This window comes from Saccopteryx leptura, chromosome 6 (assembly GCF_036850995.1).
Source record: "Saccopteryx leptura isolate mSacLep1 chromosome 6, mSacLep1_pri_phased_curated, whole genome shotgun sequence".
In the NCBI taxonomy this organism is placed as follows: domain Eukaryota; kingdom Metazoa; phylum Chordata; class Mammalia; order Chiroptera; family Emballonuridae; genus Saccopteryx; species Saccopteryx leptura.
In genome coordinates this window covers 15,123,797-15,148,835 of record NC_089508.1, presented here as the reverse complement: position 1 = coordinate 15,148,835, position 25,039 = coordinate 15,123,797, and the positions used below count along the sequence as shown (strand labels likewise).

Genomic DNA, 25,039 nt, shown 5'->3' with positions numbered 1-25,039 from the left:
ACTAATTATTTAACTTACCTGCTTAGTGACTTCTTTGTTCATCTGTCAGTTGGTTTCTTTTGTTGGTCTTGATATTATTTAACTTGTGTGGGGTGCCCGTGAACTAAGATAAGTGAGGGGGAGGGGGAATTCTTTAACTAACCTGCCTATTAGTGACTTTTTTGCTGCTGAATTTCATTGGCTAAATCTTCAATTGAAGGTTGGTATTTTGTACACTTCAAGCTCAAGCAAGCGCTACTAACTTCATCTGTCAATCTGTTTCTTTTGTTGGTTTTGATATTATTTAACACTGAGAATAAGGTCTCACAAAAGAACGTAGAGGGGAAAATTGTGAGTAAAGCCATTGTTATATTTTTCAGGGTGCTAAAAGTGTCTGGTAATTGGTTCCAGGCACTCTAAATTTCCTGTTCATAGTGGCACTCCTCTTGATTCTCCAAGCGGCACCTTTCCAGATTCTCAAGCTTTGACCTCAAGTCGACAAACACCTGAGCCCAGATGCTGTCTTGAAATTCTGCAAGTTGCATCTTATGTAAATTAAGATGGCTGCTGCTATTTCTAATGGTGGGAAATGGCACCCATAGCACAGGCCCTCGCCTCTCCCAGCCTCCCCCTCACTTATCTCAGTAATGATGGTCAATCAGAAATCCACAACACCCCAGAACAGTAGATTGGATGATGGTTGTTGAGGTTATGTGGTTGCTGGTAACGGGGATCACAGGGCCCCCAGAGATGGGTCCCCCGCGGCATTCCCCTGCTCCCTGCTCCGCCAGCTGGAAGTGAGGTCAAAGATCCCCTAACGGCCTAACCGGAAGTCCTAGAACTAGATGCTCTGTGCCGGAGTTCTGTTGTTTTGGCCTACAGACCTCCCGCACAGAGTGTCTACACTACAGCAAATGTTTTATCCTCGGCTACGCACCTGGCCGAGCAGGAGCCGAGGATGAGACGTCCTTCTCGGCATGCAGCCCCATACTTCTCTGGTATGCGGCCACATGTGGCCACGTGTCATCAAAAATGGCTACATGTGTCAGTGCTGACACGAGTGTCATAGGTTCGCCATCATGGTAATAAGCACTAGATAATAAATATTTCAGGCTTTTGTGAGGGATGCATGGTTTCTGTTGCAGATTTTCCCCTTCTTACAACCTTTTACAACCCTTTAAATATGCAAAGACCGTTCTTAGTTTGTGTGTTGTACAAAACCAGGCTGTGGGCTAGATTTGGCAGACCCCTAGACAACTGACAATAGAAAAAATTCTCTTTTGTTTAAGTCTCTAATTGATTTGTTCCTACCTCTAAGAACATGAACTACTATGCTGGCCACTGTTTCTGCCACACACCCTGGCACCCCAGAATTTAAAATCCAGCTGCACAAGGCGCGTGTGGGCTGTCTTTGCCAATGGTCTAAATTGGCCTCAGCGACAGCAATCATTTATTCATCAGGTGCTCTGCTCTGCTTTAGAGAAAAGACAGATGGCGAGTCCTTTCTGCTAGCAGAATATCCACTTTCCCTGCGTTCCCAGTGCCATCAGGCCGAGCCACAGGCCTTACCTGTGTTTATCTCCCCATTATCTATTCAGCTCTGATGGGCCCACCTGGAAATAACACCTCAGTAAGAGCTCTGGGCCTCTGTCACTGAAGGGACCTCAAATCGCACCATCAAAGCCTGATATTTACAACTGCTATGAAGCTGCAGAGAGAGCTTGGTTTCCCTCAAGTCTCACTGTGCTGAGTGTTGCATAGAAACATCGTAAGCTGATCCAGTGCCGCACAGATTTGCAGCAAAGACAAACAAAAATGATCGTTTCATCAAAAAATCCAAAGCAAGGTCACTTTTCAAGTTCCGTGGGTTTTTTTAATTATGCAATTTATAAATATTTGATGTATACATATGTAACCCTTAAGGAAAGTGCTTATCAGTTGAAAGGAAAGGAAACTAACGTGTGAACTGTCTGCATTGAGCCAGGTAGATGGAAGTGTTATTTCATTTCAACCTTTGTACAACTTGGGTGTTACTCAGTTTTATTCTTTCTAAGAGTTGCAAAAAGAAGTAAAATTATCCTCCACTGGAGTGGTAAGAAAACAGTCTCAGGAAAGTTACCATATTTCCCCATGTATAAGATGCTCCCACGTATAATATGCACCTTCATTTCAGGGCCCGAAATTTGAAAGACAACAAACGCGAAAAAGCGGGAAATACAAGTAAAAAGTCTACAGCCACTGTATAAGACGCACCCAGTTTTTAGACCCCAAATGTTTTGAAAAAGGGTGTGTGTTAGACATGGGGAAATACGGTAGGGAACGTGCCCTCGGTGACACAGCCAGGAATAGAGGAGTCAGAATTGAAACCCTGCCTGAGGTAGAGCCAGGATTTGGCCCTTTCCTCTGCCTATAGTACCCAGAACACCCTCCTCCTCTCGCACAGCCTGCTCACCTCCAGACAGAGGGGAGGGAAGAGGACTGCCTTTGTCAAAGAATTCACAGAAGGGACCTCCCAAGGGATCAGTTCTCATCAGACCACTTCCTTAGAAGTGGAGGCACCCAACTTCATTTTGGCTCTTGGAGCTGATGAGAGCCTAACTGTGCTGCATTAAAACTTAAATTTAACCCTGGCCAGACAGCTCGGGTGCTTAGAGCATCGTTCTGAAGTGCAGAGGTTGCCAGTTCGATCCTTGGTCAGGGCACATACAGGAACAGATTCATGTTCTTGTCTCTCTCTCTCTCTCTCTCTCTCTCTCTCTCTCTCCCTTCCTCTGACAATCAATAAAATAAACATTTAAAATTTTAAATTTAAAAATAAATAAATAAAAATTGGAAATGGTTGATTGCATACCCTGAGAGGGAGGCGGTACCACAGAGCAGAGAGAGAAAGCCCTGAGAAAGGGAAAGGGAGAGAGAGGAAGGAGTGTCAGCTAGCACGTGAGAGGCGCAAGGTCGGTTCCAGGACTGTCCAGGACTCTTGAAGAGCACATCCATCCATTATCCAACTTTAACTGCTTCTTCTATGATATAAATTCCTCTCCCATTCCCCCCAAATCTTCAGTAAAGTAGGCTACACACGCAAATGCCTTTGGGAACCAGTTTTGTAGAAATTAAATATAAGGTTTGTTACGGGCACAGTGGGTTCAGAGCATGATCTAGAATCAGAAGTAAGAAGGAGAAAGACAAGCCTTTCAATGAGTCACTGAGCCCTTGCTAAGGCTTTAGACCAGTAGTGGTCAGCGTGGTCCCTACCATCCCCTAGTGGTAGTCAGCCTGGTCGCTCCCGCCCACTAGTGGGCGTTCCAGCTTTCATGGTGGGCGGTAGCGGAGCAACCAAAGTATAAATAAAAAGATAGATTTAACTATAGTAAGTTGTTTCATAAAGATTTATTCTGCCAAACTTGGCGAAAATCCGACATAAAGTACTTGGTAACTAATTATTATTATATGCTTTAACTTGCTGTAACTCTGCTTTATAAATGTTATAAGGTAAAGTTACTTCCCTACTTTATAAATCACCATTACTGTGGAACTGGTGGACGGTTAGAAAATTTTACTACTAACAGAGATACAGAAGTGGGCGGTAGGTATAAAAAGGTCGACTACCCCTGCTTTAGACAATCCCCTATCCTGGGAATGAGGCTTGATTCTATCAGATCTGATGAGTCAAAAAGACTCCAACAAATCACCAGCATTAAAATCAATCAGCAAACTCAGGTTATGTCCATACAGGGAAAACGCAATAAGAACGACTATCACTTGAATTAATAGCATAATTTTTAGTTTGATAAACACATTTCTGATGGGGTTCCTAGTTCTAAGTTTAGCTGCTAAAATATTTTCTAATGATCTCAATTGTTTGAACTCAACAAAACATTTTAAAATTAAATGCATTTGCTTTTAAGCTTCTCTCTCTCTCTCTCTCTCTCTCTCTCTCTCTCTCTCTTCCTCCCTCTGTCTCTTTCCCTGCATTCAGGCTGTAAAAGTGAAGATAAGCAAGCCCATTAGAAATGTCAGAACACATAGATAGTAGATGATGCAACTGAGCTGTGTACTCTTCGGCTTAAAGATCAGAGCTCTCCCTCTCTCCATCCTCCCCCTACTCTTTGCATCAGGACCACCTGAAAGGTAAGAGAGAGAAACCGCAGCCTCTCACAAGCGAGGCGGGTCTGAGGTTGACATGAAGGAAGAGAGAAGGGAGCGTAACAATTACCTGACCCCCTTCCCCAGCTGCCCCTAGTGCTGTAATCCCATAAGGCAACGCCAGGCTGCGTAAATCACTCTCTAGATGGCGTGAGATACCATCCGTGAGTGTTAGCACTACACTGAGATGAATGATGACCCACAGGGGACCACTAACTGTCTGTGGCTTTTCTCCTATGATCTGTGTACTCACTGAGATAATCTGTTTCCTTATGTGGCACCAAAAAGAAAGACGCACAATAATCACTCAGCTCGTCTGAGATTGGCTAAAGAACACCACCGACGGGTGCCACGTGCGTGGACGCTGATGGCTAGGGTGAGCCCTCTGATTCACGGCTCAACCCAGGATACCTGCAGAGTGAAAGGGGGCTCTGTTCCTAATCGGGCTGCAACCACAGGGCAGGTGTAACCCAGGATGTACGGTCCCTTTACTCCTAGCTTACACCACTGGGACAAAAGGAGAGGACCCTCCATCAGAGGGCACAAAGGTGGCTCTGTGTCTGCGGTATTCTCAGTCCCCGTCAGCGAAGAGATTCATGGCACAGACAGTGAGCCAGGGGTTGTGGCAGCATGGTGGGGTGGATGTGACAGTGGCTTCATAAATACATTAAAAGTAAGCATGCTTTGCACCGTTAACGGACAGGAGAAGAGCCACAGGCCCTGGGAGGCAGACAGAGGTTGGCAGACCGCAGGCGTTCCGCCTTGAGGTCGCCCCTAATGATGCAAAAGCCCACAGCACCCTTCCTCACACAGCGGGGAGCGGAAGGGCCTCAGGTAGGAAGTGGAAGGATGCTTTTAATCTGTTTGCCACAGGTGCTTTTTATTTCTCCTGCTTCAGAGGTGTTGCACGTGTCAGTATTTCACCGGGGACTAGGCTAGCGGGGGGGGGGGCAGCCTCACTCCCCGGCCAAGGCCACACACAACACATGGTTTCAAACAGCAGAGGGAGGGGATCAGAGACAAAATCCGCCCCCACCCCAGCAAGGCAGTTCTGTGGCCGGTGCCAAGAAGTCTGCTTCCGTACAGACAGGTACAGCGTGTAAGCAGCTCGTCTTTCTCTTGCAACAGAGAAATGCTGTGGATAAGAAGGCCAATGTTCGGCCTGTGCAAGTCACTAAACTTCTCTGAGACTCAGTGCCCTCATCTGTAAAATAAAGGACCTTCCTTGCAGGGATTTTTTTTTATGGGTATTTGATTTTGGATAGTGTGCCTGTCATTTCATATATGATAATACTAATAATCGTACAGAAATCCCTTCTGGGCGCTGACGAGCACACAGGTTAACTCAGCGAATCCTCCTGAGGACCCCTTGAGATGGTCGCTGCTACCGTCCCCACGGGACACATGGAACCTGGACAAGTGTCCATGGGCCCACATCCAGTGCACGGCAGAGCCGGCGTGTGGATGCTGTCAGCACTGTCAGGAGGAAGAGTGCCGTCCCAAGTGCTGGGAAGGCGGCCCCTGTCCACCCTCCGGGTCCCCCTGTCTCCCATCTCGGACCCTCCCGTCTCTGGGGAGAGCCCCTGTCCACCCTCCGGGTCCCCCTGTCTCCCATCTCGGACCCTCCCGTCTCTGGGGAGAGCAGCCCAGCTCCCACCCAGGCTGGGCACCTCGAGGGTCCAGGAGAGGTGGGGGGAGAAGGGGAAGGGGACTGATGCAGCCGTGCCTTTGACCCCCGCCCAAGCAGACGGCCAACGTGGCAGTCAGGCCGGTGCCGGCCTGAGCGGACAGGCCATCCTACGGCCGCATCACCTCAAATAAACACGAAAGCCAGGCCGGGCCATAAAAAGGCCATGGTGGACATCACAACAGTGTTTATTTTCCTGCTCTCCTAAGTATCCAGTTATGTGCAAACATTAGCCTTCCCGCGGGTCCCGGGGGCAGCCAGGCAGCAGGCCTCCATCAGAACTTCACAGCCGGCCACAAATCTGGGGTCAAGGCCAGCTGCAGGACGCACGGGACACATGGGAAACCCGTTTCGGGAACAGGGAGGGAGAAACCCGAGGTGAACTGGACCACACACCCAGAGCTGAGGGTCTCGGACAAGCTCACTTTACTTGTTACCGCGAGTTCATCCTCTGGGGCTGAAATGTTCTACAGCTCAGTTCATCAGCACCTCGGTCTACCCCCGGGACTAATCTATCTGAACAAGTTCATGTGCGAATCCAGCTGTAATTGGGGGGAGCTCTTCTACCTTCCAAACTGAGCCGAACAGGGTAGACTTCACTGTCTCTGTCTTTCGCTAGGTGGAAGGATGAAATAAGAGAAAGTTTCAGCCAGAAGGAAAGCGTCAAGCCCACGAAGGAAGCGAGCAGAGGTGCTCAGCTAAGATCAATAAACTCTCAGCCTGTCACCTTTTATCTCCGCTTGGACTCAAAACTCCACGGACTCAATAACAAATCTGCCAAGCAAGGTTGAAAAATTGCCCCGGTCCCGGGGAGCATGCGTGATGCACGCCCCGCGATCTCTGCACTGAAGGTCATTCCTATCACAGATGAATCTAGCCAATTTCTGGGGAAACATTGTTTGACTGGGCTGCCAAAGCAGCCCCTGGAATTCTGAGTCATTGCGGCGTGAGCGAAATCAAAGATCACCATTCCTTCCGTTGCCGCTGCCCTGGGGAGAGTCTGAACTTTCACAGGTGATTAAAACCATGATGGGGTGGGGGGGAACCAAAACAAAAATAACAATGCTCCTGCCATCTTGTTTTTTTTGTTGTTGTTTTTTTTTTTCTGAAGCTGGAAACGGGGAGAGACAGTCAGACAGACTCCCGCATGTGCCCGACCGGGATCCACCCGGCACGCCCACCAGGGGCGACGCTCTGCCCCTCCGGGGCGTCGCTCTGCCGCGACCAGAGCCACTCTAGCGCCTGAGGCAGAGGCCAAGGAGCCATCCCCAGCGCCCGGGCCATCCTTGCTCCAATGGAGCCTTGGCTGCAGGAGGGGAAGAGAGAGACAGAGAGGAAGGAGGGGGGGTGGAGAAGCAAATGGGCGCTTCTCCTATGTACCCTGGCCGGGAATCGAACCCGGGTCCCCCGCACGCCAGGCCGACGCTCTACCGCTGAGCCAACTGGCCAGGGCCCTGCCATCTTGTTTTTGCTGTAGCTGTTTACTCAGACTCTTCTTTGCTCTTGAGCGTTCAATCTTAATCCCAAATGAACATGTCATTTCCTGTGCGCCCTCAGAGAAGGTCAGCACCTCTCTGATGACCACAGTGTCGATGGGGGACAGAAACAGACGTGGAGACACTCTGGGGGACTCCGAAGGAAGTTCCAGAAGTCTCATAAAAATAATTATAGTTGCCAGCACTTGCAACGTGCCGTTTTATTTTATGCAGCCCTCACAAAATAATCTTGTCATAATAAACCCTATTATTATTCCCGTTTTCTAAATGAAATCACAGAGCCGGAAGTGATTTGCCCACAGTGGCAGCAGCTAGTAAGGGGCAGAGTGGGGACCCGGTGAAGAGTCTGCCCTTTTAGCTCTGGCCTGCTCCTGTCTCCCTCAGATGTCTGTCCGGCTTTCAAACATTTTTCTAAAGCTCATCTGTTATGTCACCTCCGCACCTGCAAACAAAAAAGGCAATCTAGGGAAGTGGCGATTTGTACCCTGGTCCTCATTTTTCAGAGAACAAAAGGTTACACCCTCATTTACTCAGTAAAGTTAAGCTGCGTCAGCAAGCTTTTTCATCCCTTCTGCCCATTTTCAGCAAGAAGGAAAGAGAACAGATGTTCACCATATGGACGGATGCAGACCTGGATGACAGATAGCTCGTGGACAGTGGTTTTAAAGAGACTGTATTGTGTGGAAGTCCAGGGTTCGATTCCTGGCCAGGGCACACAGGAGAAGTGCCCATCTGCTTCTCCACCCCTACCCCTCTCCTTTCTCTCTATCTCTCTCTTCCCCTCCCGCAGCCAAGGCTCCATTGGAGCAAAGTTGGCCTGGGCGCTGAGGATGGCTCCATGGCCTCTGCCTCAAGCACTAGAATAGCTCAGGCCACAACAGAGCAATGTCCCCGGTGGGCATGCTGGGTAGATCCCAGTCCGGTGCATGCAGGAGTCTGTCTCTCTGTCCCCCTGCTTCTAACTTTGTTAGAATGGAAGGAAGGAAGGAAGGAAGGAAGGAAGGAAGGAAGGAAGGAAGGAAGGAAGGAAGGAAGGAAGGAAGGAAGGAAGGGAGGAAGGAAGGGAGGGAGGGAGAGAGGGAGGAGACTGTATTGACCCAGCCTGTGCCCCTGACGTGGAGGCGAAAAGCCATGTCCCCACAGAGCAGAGCTGACAGATAGTCGTTGTGTGCTCGGTAGTCTCGTCACAGGTGAATGAAGGTACTTCTGGGGGTCTCACGGGTTGAGTCAGAGACTGCTGCTCTGTGCAAAGAAACCTGAGTGTTTCCTTATCTTCCAGCACCAGTCAGGTTGGGCTCGAACTAACTAGCCAAGCCCAGCCAGTCTCCCCAACCAGCAACAGAGCGTTGTGGTTAAATCCATGGATTCTGGAGCCCGTGACTAATTCTGCTTTTACTTCTCACGTAAGCTGGGGCAAGTTATTTCTTTTCTCTGCTCCTTGAATGCTTAACCCTACCTCAAAGGATTGCTGTAAAGATTAAATGACTTAAAATACAGAAAGCACGCAGAGCAGTGCCTGGCCACAGCCAACACCACATGAGGGTTAGCTAGCCGCACGACTATACTAGACCAGAAGCCCCCGGAGGACATCTTGCACCTTTCGTGATGTTTTTCTCTGATCACCAAAGCCTAACACAGCACCTGCTTCGTGACAGGCATTCAGGAAATATATATTAGTTTTCTAAATGAATAAATTTGATTATAAGGAATGGAAGTAACTGCACGAGCCACACACAATCAAAATCTCACTAACAGGGACCCTCACTCCACTTTAAAGAAGGCGTGAACACGTGCACATTTGTATATAAATGTAAACACAGTAGCATTCATCTCTGAGTTTTTGTTTTCTTTTTATGGGAGTTTTGTGGGAACGCTGAATTCCCATTTGAAAATTCATTTTTCCAGCGACCTGCCAATTTCCATTAGCTCTTTAATTTCTGGCTTAAAAGCTTTAGACCTTCTTCACTAAATGAAGAATCAGGGATGAAAACAATAATAATGATGAAGCGGAGGCCTGCAGAGACAGGCCAGAGGCGGCAAGCCCCATCCTGCACACCGTGAACGGTCTCTTCTGCACGACAGGGTTTCGCTGGAGAAAGGGCAGGCCTCTGACTTCAGGGCAGCAGCTGGGGGAGGTCGCTTCCTCTCAGCAGAGCTGCGTCCTTGGGCTCAGAGAGTCCTAACCTGCACTCACCAGAGGTCACCTGCCGCCTGCGTTGTGGCCTAAACTTCCTGCACAAAGGCCACTGGGCAAGGCAAGGAAAAACTCCTCCAGCTCTGACCTCCCACTCACGGCAAGGATCTCCACGGCTGGTGAATGGGTGTGTCAGGTGCCATGCTCTCCTCAATCCTTCCAATCCTAACTCTGTAAAGCTTTAGGGGTTAGAGACACTAGGAGAACCCACTTCTGCATAAAGAAGACAGAGAGATGATTTGAAAGGAGGACTCTTGACAACCGGAGGGAAAAGAAAGGTCTTCTCTTGCACAGAAACAGTATCATCTTCTGCGTTGTTGCTCAAAGGTTTTAAAGGAAGGGCTCTTGGTCTCCAAAATGGATTGGCACGGCCCCATTCATACCCTCTTTCCTCAAACTGGACGTGTCTCCTTTGGGCCGGCCACAGTGCCAGGCAGCAGGGACATATAAAAGACACAGACTCGACCTGAAGGAGCTGACAGTCATGGGAAGGGGACAGATGAGAAGAATGATGATTACCTAACAGTATCTAAAACAGGGGTCTCCAAACTACGGCCCACGGGCCACATGCGGCCCCCTGAGGCCATTTATCCAGCCCCCACCGCACTTCCAGAAGGGGCACCTCTTTCATTGGTGGTCAGTGAGAGGAGCATAGTTCCCATTGAAATACTGGTCAATTTGTTGATTTAAATTTACTTGTTCTTTATTTTAAATGTTATATTTATTCCCGTTTTGTTTTTTTACTTTAAAATAAGATATGTGCAGTGTGCATAGGGATTTGTTCATAGTTTTTTTTATAGTCCGGCCCTTTAATGGTCTGAGGGACAGAGAACTGGCCCCCTGTGTAAAAAGTTTGGGGACCCCTGATCTAAAATGTATAGAGGCAAACATGAGTGCCTGATGCTACGGACCCGAGCATGGCACCGCTCACCACGGAGGGCCCACAGAGGCGACCCTCGGACTTGAGTGTCGGCACCTCTGAGGATCAACCAGTTCAGAAATCCAGATCAAAACCCTTAGCAGAGTATCGTAGCTGCCACTCCATCAATGCTTAGTTGTTAAATGAATGAATCCATGAGTCTATGGCTTCAAACCAGCTCATGATTACCACTGCCGCCCTTGAGGTTGTTTACATGAGCGACCAAATGACAATTGATGGATCAGATCGTGTCACCCGGCCATCTGAAACAGCCACAGCTTCACGGTGCTCTTAGGATAAAATCCAATGCCAGGCCTGGTACGGTTTGGCTCCTGCCTGCCTCCAGTCTGATCGGGACCCAGTTAGCTCCCTTTGCTAAGGGTCTCAGGCCACACTGCTCCACCCTGGGTGCTCAGACAGCCCAGCCCCCTGCCACTGCAGACCCTCTCTCAGCTCCCTCTCCTGGAGCCCCGTCCTGCTGAGTCCCCTCTGGTGCCCCTGGCTCTGCCTCCCTCTCCTTTGCCGCGTCCATCCTGGGGTTATTTACACCTATCTGTGCGACTTATAGGCATAAGGTGTGCCTCTCCCCCCACCTGTCAGTAGAGTGACCACAGAATTTATCTTTTCAACCGGGACACTTTCCAGAAAGGAAAGAATGCTATTAACAATCACTCCAGGACCACGAAACCTGGGATGTTCGGTCACCCTAGGCTAGCGAGGAGCTCCAGGAGGACAGGGCCTATGTCTGTCTTCTACTCAGATGATGTCCCCAGTACTTAATGTTGTGTCTGGCTCACAGCAGGCAATCAATACATTCGTTGAATGAGTGAATGAACGAATGAATAAGCAAGGGGTGAGTGACTTGGGACGGGACAGAAGAGAAGAATGGGAAAGGTCACAGCCTTGGGAAGTGCACATGGGTCACGGAAATGAACCAACACGTCCTGCTTCTGGAGAGAACGGTTTGGCAGCTCAGAATCTCTGACTCTCCCCTTTCTGCGGAACTGCAGCCTTGGTCACCACGACAACAGCACGGGTCCATGCCCGGGACCACAGGATTGTACCCAGTCCTCTGACCACATCGAGGAGGAAATCCTGCTCCACTAAAGCATGGTGGAGTCCGGCCTGAGGAGCAGAGCCAGTGAACGGCGTGGGTACGCGAGGGGCCCACAGCCCAGCGTCCTAGGCGTATGCATGGTCGCTCTCTGCAGGTTGGGAAGGTCATAAATCCAGGGGAGAAAGGAAGAGGGGGCCCTGTGTCAGAAGGGAGCCTTCCCAGTCTGTCCTGCGAATGGAGTTTCCCTTAGGAGGGATTTGTCTTGATACAGTTACACATTCTCTAGCCCCACCATGTTGAGCCAAGGATAGGCCTGAGAAAGAGAGTGCGGGGTCCTGGAGTCAGAGAGATCTGGAGTCCAGAGACCCACTTTTGCCAATAGCTAGCGGGGAGAGCTGAACCAGGCGCCTCGCCCCTGCAAACTGGGCGGGAACAGCAGCTGCACGTGGGTAATATGGGGAAGGGGAGAGTACATGAGGCTCAGGGGTAGACGGAAGCCGCCCAGCCCCCAGCCTGCAGGGTCAGTGCTGAGACAGTGTCAGATGGTCTCCTCAGAACCAGCCTGTGGCTGAGTATCGAGCGAAGCATCTAAGACTCCAATCATTTATTAGCAAAGAATAAAAATCCCTTCCCGATGTGAAACTCAGCGGCAAGGGTTTTACTCACCAACATAAAAAGTCACAGAGCAGGCCCTGGCCAGGTAGCTCAATTGATTAGAGCATGGTCCCAATACACCAAGGTTGTGGGTTCAATTCCCAGTCAGGGCACATATAAGAATCAACCAATGAATGCATAAATAAGTGGAAAACAAATCAATGTTTCTCTCTCTCTAAAATCAATAAATTTTTTTTTAAAGTCACAGAACAAGTCAAGGACAGGGAGATATCAGAGGATGAGAAGGGAGTCCTCCCCACCCCACGAAGGACCATCCTTCCAGGAAATTCCAGGCCTGGCCCGTGCTAGGCAGATGAGAGCTTCATCCCGTCTTCAGACAAAGAAGCTGCCATGAACAGGAGTGTACCATTTTGAGGTCAAGAGGATTCTGAGCAATACAGTGACTTGCTGAGGCAGAGGCTGTCGTGAGCTGAGGGCAAGGTCGGCCTCCGAGGCAGTGGGACCCTGCGAACTCTGGGTGGGGAGCACGCCAAGCTACCCTAGGACACTCTCCACGCGGGGAAGAAGCCTGCTGCTTTCGCTACATGTAGACACTCCAATGGGAAGCCCCACATCCTCCCTGGTGGGTACCTCATCCAACACTGAACCCACTCCGATTCAATGCCCCGCCCTTCAACGTAGCCACTACCTGGAGAAACCACAGCCAGGTGACCACAGGAGCTACAGTGAAGACACACAAAGTCTTCAAACCTCTAAGAACTCACGGCCTGAAAAATGGCTATCACAGATCACCGTCCACACAGGGGCAAGCCCTCGTGCCGTCCCATCAGTCAGTGAAGCCCCCATGATTTTAGCTCTGAGGATTACAGTCATGGCAGAGGTTTCTAAGACAGCCACTCTGGGGACAGGGAGACGAGCAACTGTGGCACGTGAAAGCATCAGACAAAGAAGTTCTGGGACGGAGTGACTGTCAAATCGAGTTCTCCGAAACTGTGACTTCAAAAACATATTCGACTTACTTTAAAGAAGTGCAAGAACCCCAGATCTGCTTATGATTGTCTATTCAGTTCCATCCCCTGCCCTTCTTCACCTTGGAGAAGAAAGCGGGAACAGGTGGAAGGCAATAATGTTCCCTAAATGCCCACTACATGCCAGGCACGCCGTTAGACACCTTACGCACTTGATGTGGTTATCTCATTCACTCCTCCCAGTATTCCGAATGAAATGGACTGTCCGGTACTTTTACAGGAGGAGCCTGATGCTCAGTGGGACAGGGACCAAGTCAACTGACTCTAATGCTTCTACCCCTTACCTTTCTTGACACGCACACCCCGTCTTCGAAAATACAATAGCCCACATTTGGAGTGCAGAAATACCGTGTCAGACAGCCAGGTTTCCCTAATAACTCCTCCTCCTCCCTCCAGTCTTTTCCTTGGAGTGGCAGCTTTGAGAAAAGACCCAGACATGGTGTAGCGGGCACTCGTCACTGACACGAGTGAGCAGGATAACACAATGGCTGGGCGTCTGAGCTCCGGAGTCCTGCCCCACAAGGCTCGAATCCCAGTTTAACCACTCCCTGGCTGTTACTTAACCCAGGTAAGCTACTTCACTTCTTAGAATTCGTTTGCTCATCCACAGAATGGAATGAGGATGACAGAACCTACCTGTAGGCTTGCGGCAGGGGTTAAATGAGCTCAAGGACCGAGGCACTTAGAACAGTGTCCGGAGGAAAGTAAACAATAAGCAGTAGCTGGTTTTTAATAGTACAACAGCTCTGCGGGATTTCCCTATTACAGCCGTTTACAGGCTCATGTGTCTCAGGGGGGAGCTTCTAGAGATGGATGGGTCCTATGTGTCCTCTGTGGGCTGCACTGCTGTGGCTCAGCTCGGGTTAAGTGACTCGCCCCAGGGCACACACTAGAAGATCCCTGTGACTCATGGGTGCACAAGTGGCGATCGGGCATGGAGAATACAGGCCCTCTCCCTCAGTCACACCTTGGAATCGATGGTCACCACACTGTCCGAGTGCTCTGCTCTTTGGGGGCTGCCTGAGCCTCCCGGGTCCCCTAGGTTCTCTGAAACTCTGTCTCAAACTGCACAGAGAACAGAACCAGGAGGAGCAGAGATCAACTCAGCCAGCCCCAGGGTCTTCCAAATAGATATGAGGCTGAGTGTCCTCACCAGCGCTCGGGATAAGCATGATTGCCTAGGGGGCCGGGGTGGGCCCTCCAAGTGGCACAGGGAACTGCTCCTTTCCCGAGCTCCAGGCACAAGGACCCAGCAGTACGGAGAAGCCCAGCCCAGTGTGGGGGGGGGGGGGGGGACGACTTCCTTGAAGAGGTCTTTACACGTTAATAGTAAAAGCAAAATGAAGAAACTTGTCAATTACAAAATTTAGGATTTGAAGCCCCAAAGTGCTTTTCAGGCGCTTTCTTCTCTTTTCTCTTAGCAGAACCCCCGGAGGCACATAACCCAGGGGCTTTCCGGTTTCTTCTTTCCGCCTCCTCTAACAAATAAACGGTGGCAATCACAATAGCTAAAAGCAACTGAGCTTTCTTTTTTATCTCATCCTCAGAGCACCCGAACAAGTTAATACTATCTATATTTTGCAAAAGGGAAACTGAGGCCCGGGGTGACTCCCCAAGTCACAACACCCACCACAGTAAAGAGATTTAACACGGGAAGGCTGCGTCCATAGTCAGAATGCTGGTCACTAGCTGCCTCTCCTTGGACAGACATGGAAGTGGAGAGCCACCCAGGCACTCAGAAAGCTCCGCTGAATGGGGAATGAGTCCTCAAGTTTTCTTTGTCAGACTCTGAAATGTGGCCCTTTCTCTCTTCGCCTGTCTCATCTGTGATGTTGCATTGTTCTTCTAACGGGTCTTTCCTCCTTCAGTTTCTCCTTCCTACCACCCAGCTTCCCCATTGCTCACCGTTATCCTGTCCAAAGAAAACTTCCATCATGGCGCTGCCTTGCGAAAATCTTTCGGTGCCCCCCCCACTTCCTATGGCATAAAAGCCCAGACGCCCCAGCAAGGCTCCCTGGGCCCCTGCCAGATCCAGCGCCTCTCACCCTCCCCAGCCTTCCTAACATCGCCTCCCACAGCTCCCAGCTCCAGCCACGCCACCTGCTGAGCCTTCAGAGGGCCCACATGCCCTTGGGATGCCCTTCACCACGGCCTGCCAAACGAATCCCTCCCATGTTCCATGTTGCTGTTCAAACGTGTGGTGCCACGAGCCTGGCCAAGAGTGAGTCCTGACCAGGTGACTGCAAACATGTCACTTCACCTCCTGCTGCCTCAGTTTCTTCCTCTGTCAATGAGTCCAAAAGACGATCATCATAGGAGATGGACAACCACAAAATCTTCCCTGTTTGCCTCACTGGGGCTCCAATTTTTTCTTTCACATACTTCAAATAGCTCCATGCCAGTAAGTTCTAATTACTGGTGTTCACGCCTCTTCCCCTAGCATTTCTCACCCTATTGACCTGCTGGACTAGATGGTTCTTTGTGACGAGGGACCACGCTGTACATCGTCAGATGTTTAACAGCATCCCTGGCCTCTGCCAACAACATGTCTGTAGCACGTCCTCAGTTGGGACAACCAAAGATGCCTCCGGAAGTTGTTGTCGGACGCCTCCTGGAGGCAAACCCCTCCACCATTAAGAACCACTGCTTTCAACCCTGAGTACCCTGAACACCAATATCTACAGCAGCAGTATCAACAGCTATCATTTTTTTGAGCAGTCACCAGGTGCCGGGCACGGTTCAAAGCTCTATGCATGAATTATAGAACTTAATCCTCTCAGCCCCCTAAGGGTGGGGGATTTTAGGCACGTTTTATTGATAAACTGGATCTCAGAGAGGTTAATAACTTGCTCAAGGTGTATCTTATTCCCATCTTTTCCATCCCCAACACCCAGCACGGTACTTAATACAATAGGAGCTTCACAGCAATTTAATGAATACGTGAATGAACCATCACAAGAATGAAGGAGCAAATGAAATCGTCTCCTCCACTACAGCAATCCATCTCTCTTCCCCTTTCAGGGACAATGGCCTGTCGGGCTCCCCCAGAGTCCCATGGTGCCCTATAAAGTAGTTTAATTCATTGGAACATCCCTCCCCAGACATGGCTCTTCTAAGCTATCTGGGCATTTCATGGGGGTTATGCTGCTCTGGATACTGTTTTGTTATTAATAACATTAATCACACCTTCCAGCTTAGCTTTATGAAGGGGGGGGGGTCACTCAGTCCAGATAAGAGTCCTGGTATAACCAGATAAATACTATTGATCTAATTTTCTACCTATTGATCACTCCCTTCAGACTTTTAGGAAATACAGTAATAGTATTTTCCAGCTTAGGAAACACCACACTAAAAACCTTCCCAAATACTGTGTGTGTGAGGAGTACCCTATATGGTGCTGCTCAAAGGACTAGCCTGAGAGAATGCTGCCTGGTCTATAAGTGTGGACAGTTTTATCCTCTGAGCGAATCAGTGAACCAATGGGCAAACCATAATGTTTGATGCCTGACTGATACAGGTTCAACATTTAAACCTACAAAATACTGGAGATAAACACAAGTATAAATCCTTTAGTCACAGTAGACGGAGATCTACAAGTAACCCCGGTCCTCATTGACCTGGACAGATGAACACATCCTAGCTTATTTAAAATTCCTTCCTTTTTAGAGCATGTGCACCCCAATGAGCAGCCCAAGTGCCCATCAGTAGACGAGTGGATTAAATAGCTGTGGTACGTTAGACAATGGAATACCACTTGGCCATAAAAATAAAGAAGGCAATCTTACCCTTTGCAACAGCATGGCTGGACCTGGAGAGCATTATGCTGAGTGAAATAAGCCAGTCACAGAAAGACAAGTACCATATGGTTTCACTCATATGTGGAATCTAATGAACAAAATAAACCAACAAGCAAAATAGAAACAGACTCATAGAGAGAGAACAGACTGACAGCTGTCAGAGGGGAGGGGGCTTGTGGGGCTGAGTGGAAAAAGGTAAAGACATTGAGCAAAAAATAATCTAAAAACTCACAGACCCAGACAACAGCACGACGATTATGACGGAAAAGAGGGCGGAGGAGGAAGAAGAGGGTAAAGGAGGTGTAGGTGGTGCTGGAGGGAGCCTTGACTTGGGGTGGTGAGCACACAGGACAATATGCAGGTGTAGTATATTTAAATTTAAATAAGTACTTTTTTATTTTCAAAATAAAATTCCTTCTTTCATTGACTTCTGGGCCCCCTCTTACCCCAGCCCCTCACACAGACCAGAACCAGGACATTCATTGGTGTATATAAGTGGACTTGAATTTGAAAACCCACAGCCCCTTCGTCTCCTGCCACCTCTGGCCACCACAAAGAGCAGGTGCTACAGGTCACAGCCTGCTCCCATCTTAGGGCCAGTGCCTGTGTGGCCGCTCCGTCCCCACTTGTCATATGCCTCACTCTCTGGCTTCTTTGAGGTCTCAGCTCAAATGTCACCTCCCCAGAGAGATCCTCTCTGACCGTTAGGAGCACCAAAACCAAAGGCAGATAATCCTAGAACCAGAAAGACAAGTTCAACGCTGTCTCCCTGTCTCCACGTTGTTCAACAAGGGACAGACAGGTAGTTGTACGGCTGGCTCGCTCCCTGCTCACCTGGATCAACGTCTCCAGCTCCTGTGGGCTCACACAGACATGATCCCGCAGGAATTCTGCCTTTTCCAAGGCGATGGTATTCTTCTGGCTGCTCTCGAAGGGCTGCTCCAGCGCCCGGAAGACGAGACCACCCGTGACAAGGTAGACCACCACAACCACAAAGATGGCAACCACGGTTTTCCACTTCATGACGGTCTGCAGGCCCCCTGGGGAGGCGCCTTCCATCCTGGCTACCACCGTGGCGCGGGAGGCGATGGACAGGCGTGGGGCCGGGTAATGCCCGTTAGTGGCACCTTTGGGCTGACACACGGGGGGCGCTGCAGCAGGAACGGCCACTGAGAAACAGGGGAGGAGACAGGGGAAAAGAGAGTTTGTTTATAAACACAGAACACAACACTGCTCAGAAATCAAGCGCAGAAGTCTTCCTCAAGCCAGCTTTCAAATGTGGGGATTAGAACTGGTTCACCAACATGACGTTTAGGGAATGTGATCAGTTGCCTATTTGAGTTTTAAAAAAAATAATGAGCACCAGGAATCTTAGTTGGGGGTAAAAAAAAGTACTTAATTGAGTCTGAAATGCTTATATTTTTCTACAAGGGTCTAAATTGGAAGCTAGGTCTCCGTCATCATCCGCCTCCTCCCACAGCTTCCTTGTTTAAACAGTATGGGAGACACACGACAGATCACCACACAGGCAGTCCCGGGTTACGAACCACATAGGTGTACGTCTATTTTTAAGTTGAATTTGTATGTAAGCCAGGACGGCTACATTTACCTATTAAATGCAACTTAGATGTTCGTCTTAACATGCAATTTATTTTTACCTTTCTGTGCCTATAAATACTTGCTCATTTTTAAACCTATAAAACCTATCTCATTCATAACTCGGGGACATATGGTTCACCTTGGAGAGGAAATAAGTAAGAGATGGTTACCTGGCTCCTCTGGCCAAGAACTGAGGGCCGGGTGATACCAAAAAGCAAAGAGGAACTGAACAACCAGCAACTTGAAATGTCCCCGTTAGCCAGGGCTGTGGTCACAAAAGAGAGAAAAGAGGGCAAGCTTGCTACAAGGGAGAGGAGTCAAAGATATGACGGAGTTAAGAAAATTTGGGTTTCTGAAGATTACTCAGAAGGAAAAGAAAGGTGACCACAGGAAAAGAAGGAAGCCACGAGAGATGAGAGACGACTGTGCCAATTAACTTGGTTTCCTGAAACATACAAGAATAATAACGCCTCGTAAAGGGATTTCTCAACAGAAAATGTGAGGACTGAGACTCCTGATCTATCAGTAATAACATTTTCCTTCTGTTTTCCCCTAATGAGAAGCCACTGGGAAGGAAATTTCGCCTGATTTTCAGAACACACGACATTCTCGAAGGTCCCTGGTCTCAGCGAGAGCGATTTCATTACCTTGGAAATAAATGCGGGAAGCTGGAATCTCTCCTGGAGGGGCAGGAAGTTTGGGGTCGTGCTGCACAGGTAACGTTATCATGCGTTTCTGGAAAGAGCCATGTCACTGTGACTTTGTTCTCTCTTTGTATCACTAACGCTTATTGTTGTCCTCTGCCATGGTGCCGCCAGACAGTTGTGTAAATAAAGTATTAGGAGACGACAAACCTAATTACCTCGGCGGGGTCAACAGCCTCAGTCGCGAGAGCTACTACCCTGCTCAGTCTCCGCCCTGGGACACTCACGGTAAATACAAGCGCAGGAAGGTCACTCCTTGTTCACAACGCCAGCGACCCGGACGACACCTGGCCACAGGCACGTCCCCCTCAGGGAATCTGGGTTTGTACATCCAGCCTTTTCCTCCTAGAGTCTCAAATTCAGCTTTCCTCTTTGGAAACCAACCTGAGCATCAGCCTTTATTGAATATTATTCCACCAAATAAAGTCATTAAATGTTACATTGCCTTCTCATTTACGTGAACATACAGCTCTCTGGAATCTCTGACTGAAAGATTTAAGAATTAGAATCAGTGCCTGACCTGTGGTGGCGCAGTGGATAAAGCATCGACCTGGAAATGCTGAGGTTGCCGGTTCGAAACCTAGGGCTTGCCTGGTCAAGGCACATATGGGAGTTGATGCTTCCAGCTCCTCCCCCCCTTCTTTCTCTCTGTCTCTCTCCTCTCTCTCTCCCTCTCTGTCTCTCTCTCTCCCTTCCTCTCTGCTCTCTAAAATGAATAAAAAAAAAATTTTTAAATTTAAAAAAAAATCTTAAAAAAAAAAAAAGAATTAGAATCGGCACCCTGGGAATTACGCTCCTGCTAACTAACCCTTCCCTGAAGACGCTACATTCAAGTTCTTTCCTGCCCTGGACACGGACAGGGTGCGCTTTGTCTAGGCAGCTTTCTGTCGACTTTGCCTGCGTTCCCCATCCACTCGCCCTCCTCGTCGTATCGCAGTCCCTTGCACCTCTCTCCAGACCCACGGCCACCAGCCTCATCCAGGCCACCATCATGTCTTGCCCGGACCGATCCAGCAGCCGCCTAGGTGACCTCCCCTCCCTGCTCTCACCTTCACCCACCTTCTGATCCTTAAATATGGGGTTAAATACCAGTTCTGGAAGCACCTCGCCCCTGTTCCCTCTGTGGTCTGCAGAACAACGGCCCCCAACACTGTCCACACCCTCATCCCCAGGACCTATGCCTGTATCACTTTACGTGGCCAAAGAGGCGGTGCAGACATGATTCCACTGAGGATCTCAAGACAGAGAGATTTTCCTGGATTATCTGGGTCAGCTCAGCTTAAGTGGGAGGGCCAGAGGACAAAGACGTAAGGACAGAAACAGAGGTCACAGTGCGTAGCCACCAGCCAAGGGACGCAGGCAACCTCCGGAAGCTGCAAACAGCAAGGAACAGAATCTTCCCTGGAGCTTCCAGAAGGATCCAGCCCTGCCTACACCTCAATTTCCTCCCAGTGAGACAGATTTTGAACTTCTGACTTCCCATACCATAAGATGATCAATGTGTGTTGCTGTCAACTACTGCCTAAGTAGCAATTTGCTTCAGCAGGGACAGGAGCTAATGTCCCCCGCTCTGGATTAGTCTCCCTTGGCCCACACCTACTGCACTGTCGCTGACAGAACCTGTCTGCTTGTCACTGGACTTGGAGATCCAGGAGGGCAGGCACTGTGTGTCCCCGCTCACCTTTGTACCCCACTGTCCTGCATAGCGCCGGGCATTCCACGGGAGGCCAATCAACGAAAGTTGATGAGATGAATGAAAACTGAAAGGAAGGAAGCAACGTTGGCATGTCCAAACCATACACACAAAGTGGACGAGTGGTGTGCAGTGGAAACCAACTGGACGTCCCAGGCTGCAGATCAGGCCTTCCCACACAGCAGGGCTCTGCTCACACCTCCTCCCCTTCCTGGATCCCCCCCCCCCCGGGCCAGTAGACCCCTCCCCACTCTCCTCTGCCTGGGAGACTCCCTCCTCCTCGGTCTCAGCCCCAGAGCTGCCTCCTCTGTGAAGTTGTCCTGCACTCTCCAGGCAGACTTGGTGCCTCTGTCTCCCCACGAGCCTATAAACTCGGCGGAGTCAGAATGCTTGTCTTTTAATCACTGGATCACCGCATCTTGGCACAATGCCTAGCATAGAGCAAATATTTGTTTTCTGTTGTCAATGCGAATAATTCCTTCAAACTACAAACAAAGCTGCAGCAGCAGCGGCACCACCCTCCATGCCGGGCATTTGTTCAGCACCGCACGGGCACGAGGAGATAGATGTGTGGGGGTGGGTGTAGGTCACCGTCTCTCCCGGCATGGGGCGGGGGAGAGGCAATCCACTTAGGGGACGCACCCCACCATGTCAGGTTACAACCACGAGGACGAAGGCTCTCCGGGTGACAGATGATGGCCCTGACCTTGGAGGCCAGTTGGAGCTGGATGGTTCCAGGCCTTCTAGCATCCCTGAGGCTGAGAAAGGTCTTTTCAGGCCAGTTCATGGTGCCAGTTTGCTAAGGGACTGTTCCTAGGCACAGAGTTTGAACAGAAGCCACCAATCCCTGAGCTTCCAAAGCACCAGGAGCCAAAACCAGCGTTTTAGCTCCCCAAACCCGTTATCATGTGGTTCTCTGTTTCCTTATCTGCAAAACATGAGTTATAATGGCCAATTTTTTTGATACCCCTACAGGGTTCTCAGAAACCTCAGATGAGCTGCCCTGGTTTACCGACTGGAGCGTATCTGTAGATATCAGAAGTACCAGCAGGGACCTCCGGATGTTACAAACCTTTTGTGCATTGGACTAAAAATAGAATTGGTTGCCTCAGCAAAGATGGCTGTGCGTTTCATTGGCTTGGAAAGGATGTGGTTTGTGCCTTTTGCTTGAATTGAATACGTTTTTAAAGGGTGTTTGAATTAATCCATTTCTTCTCCTCAGAAACCATAGTTGCTCTCACGCTAATGCAAAGTTACCTTGTGACCGGGCAGGTGCCGCTGGAGAGCTCTGTGCCTGAAGCCAGCAAAGCAGCAAAATGTCCAGGTGATGACGACTGTGGTGATGGAGCAGGCGACGGGACGTGCTGCTGCCTACTGGGCACTCACTCGGCGCCCGTCGCTCTGATAAGCACTTTGCTCACATCATGGCCTTTGGTCCTCACCACGAGGTATTAGCGCCCTGTGTGAGTCCGGGTCCTCCCAGAAGCAGAAACCAAGAGGGGATGTTGCGCATGGATTTTATTCGGGGAAACCCAGGTGTGAGAGACCATGGGAGCCCACGGGGAGGCTGGCACGGCCAGCAGACACCCTGAGGGTAGCCCCGAGTAGAGGAGAGACGGGGGAAGGATGGACATAAGCATCCTGGACCACCTGCAGCCTAAGGAAGGTTCAACGTGGCCATCCAGGAGTTTTTGACCCAAAGTCGGCAATGTGGAAAGTCCTGTGTCTCCCAGAAAGACACCTGCGTTGGGGTCCCTGCTGCACTCAGTCACCGGCTGAGAGCAGCTCATGGGAAACGGGCCCATGGGGAACGTGCCCCCGAGAAACGGGCTCACTGTGGATTCCACAGCCTGAAGTCAGTCGGGCTCTCGGGCGATCACACTGCCCCCGTCGGACGCCTGCAGGACGCACCCTTCCCTGTGACCACCGCACATTCCCATCTCACAAATAAAGAAACTGGAGCCCAGAGAGCTTAATAAAGGACTAAACCAAGGCCACATGGGCAGAGGGAGGGTGGGGCCAGGGTTAAAGTGAGAGGAATCTGACTTCAAAGTCAGTTCTCCTCTGGAGCACAGGAACAGAAAAATAAAAGACAAAGAAATTCCAGGTGGAAAAGGCTCTTTTATCCCAAACCCAGAAAGGCCGTTGTCTCAGACAGACGTGGAAACACTTTCCAGTCTGTGAGATTGGCCGCTTCCGGCTCCTGGAGGGGACAGGGGTTTTCCCCAGGTAACGAATCAATAACGGATGGGTCGCAGAAGTAACAGTTTATCTGACTTCATGACTCTGACCGACGGGACAGGAAAGGTTGGAAGACAATATCATCTTCTGCTACTTTTCATTTTAAAATGTCTCCTCACAAACATTAGCCCATTCCGTGTTTGCCTAAATGTGGGTAGACAGGGGGGCAGGTGTGGAGCTCTGCTTTTCCTGGCTTGAACAAGTCCTTAGTGATTTCACATGATTCAGGATTCCCCGTGCCCTGTCTCCTTCACTGCACCTCCGTCCGTGCAATTAGACAACATTTGAGTGTGCCAGGCAGGATGCTTGGCACGGGGGCTACAGAAGTGAGTAAAACACATCCTTGCCTTCAGAGTCAGTGGGAGAGTTGACAAAGATCTTACCCACACGTGAGCCTAGTTTACCTTCACAAAAGGGCAGTGGTCACTATCTGTCTCCCTTTGATGGGACAGAAACTGAGGTCCCGAAAGGTGACACTAACTAGCCCATCACAAACTAATGAGCAGTGGTGCCCTTGGACCCGTCCTCAGACACTTGACCCCGAGGGCCACCCCTCCTCTGGCCACCTGACACAGACAGCCACGGGATTCAGGGTCGCTGGGAAACCTCAAGTGCAAGCACTTCAGAGGTGCCACCGTCACCCGGCAACATGACTCTGCCTATTGATCCAGGCAAAGTGCAACCGTGAGGACAACACGCCAGGAGAGGCAGAGAACTTCTACCCGCGATCTCCCCTCGCTCCCCGGCCGGTCTGGGCTCCTTCTGGGGCCGCCTGCACCTGCACCACAGCTCAGCGCTTCCAAAGAGCCCCAGCGTGTGGCTGTGCTCAGAGTCCCCAAAGGCTGCCCTGGGCGGGGAGCCGGGGCGAAGGGGGTGTGGGGAAGAGAGAAGGCGGAAGGAGGAGCAGATGATCCCAGCCCCACCTGCCCCCTTGTCGCAGCAGCTGGTTTCAGCCGTGAGCGGCCCCGAGCAGAGCAGAGCAGAAAGAATGTGTGTGTTCCTCTGATCCCTAACCTGGTTTTTCCCGTTTCTGTGGGACAGCTGTGCCTTAAAGGTGATGGAGCGGGTCCTGGGTACAGTACGCCAACAGCTCAGTCCTCACACGCTAACTGAGCAAGCCGTGTCCCCCAAGTGCCACCGCAGAGAAAGCTCTCTCTCTGGGTCCCATCGCTGCTCTCTCCTTCTAGTCCTCTTTTTTAAAACTTCAGACTTTGTTTCCAGATGGAAAAGACCAAGGTATCCGGAAGTTTCTGGGAAGCTTTAGAGACAGACAGCGAAGGTAAGAGGAAACGAGGCTGACAGGGGGGGAAAAGGGAGCTGAGAGTATGCTGCCACCCTGACTCCCATCTGTCCTTGCCGCTCTCAGTCCGGACTCTGGCCTCTCACCTGAATCAGTGAGACAGCCTCCTCTAGATCCATCTTGCGCAACGCGGCCAGGTGGCAGTCTCAGGGGTGTAAATCTGATCACATCCACTCGGCACTTAAGCTCCGCTGCAGGCACCTCGGAGACTCAGAATAAGTGCAGGCTCTGTGGCTGGCACCAAGACTCCCTTCCAGAACCTGGCGCCTGCCTGTCTCCCCACCTCTCCTGCTGCCACGCCCTCACATGCACCTTTGCCCCAGCCAAACACAGCAGCACCCAGATCCCTGCATGCTGAGCCCAGAGGACTAGGTCTTGCTTCCCAGTTTCCTTTCTCATCCACACTTTTCCTGGGCCAACTCCACCTGATACTTTAAACCTTACTTCATATGTCACCACCGCCAAGAAGTCCTCCCTGACTGCCCACTCCTCAGTAGGATCAGCTGGCCTTCTCTATGCTTTCACTGTGTCTCAATGTGGAGCTTAGTGTAACACCTACACCTGGAAGGCTCCCGGTGACAATTTGC

The 25,039-nt window shown here is 50.2% G+C and overlaps 1 protein-coding gene across 1 annotated transcript in view; it reads right to left on the bottom strand.

The window, feature by feature from the left end:
- KCNK10 (potassium two pore domain channel subfamily K member 10) overlaps positions 1-24,727 on the bottom strand; it is a 78,431-nt gene extending 53,704 nt beyond the window's left edge. The window contains exons 1-2 of the mRNA XM_066341370.1: positions 24,539-24,727; positions 17,750-18,084 (exon numbers count right to left, since the gene is read on the bottom strand). Of these exons, the coding sequence (XP_066197467.1) occupies positions 17,750-17,974 (225 nt within the window). The 5' untranslated portion in view covers positions 17,975-18,084; positions 24,539-24,727. The remainder of the gene's footprint in view (positions 1-17,749; positions 18,085-24,538) is intronic.
- Positions 24,728-25,039: the final 312 nt, after the last annotated feature.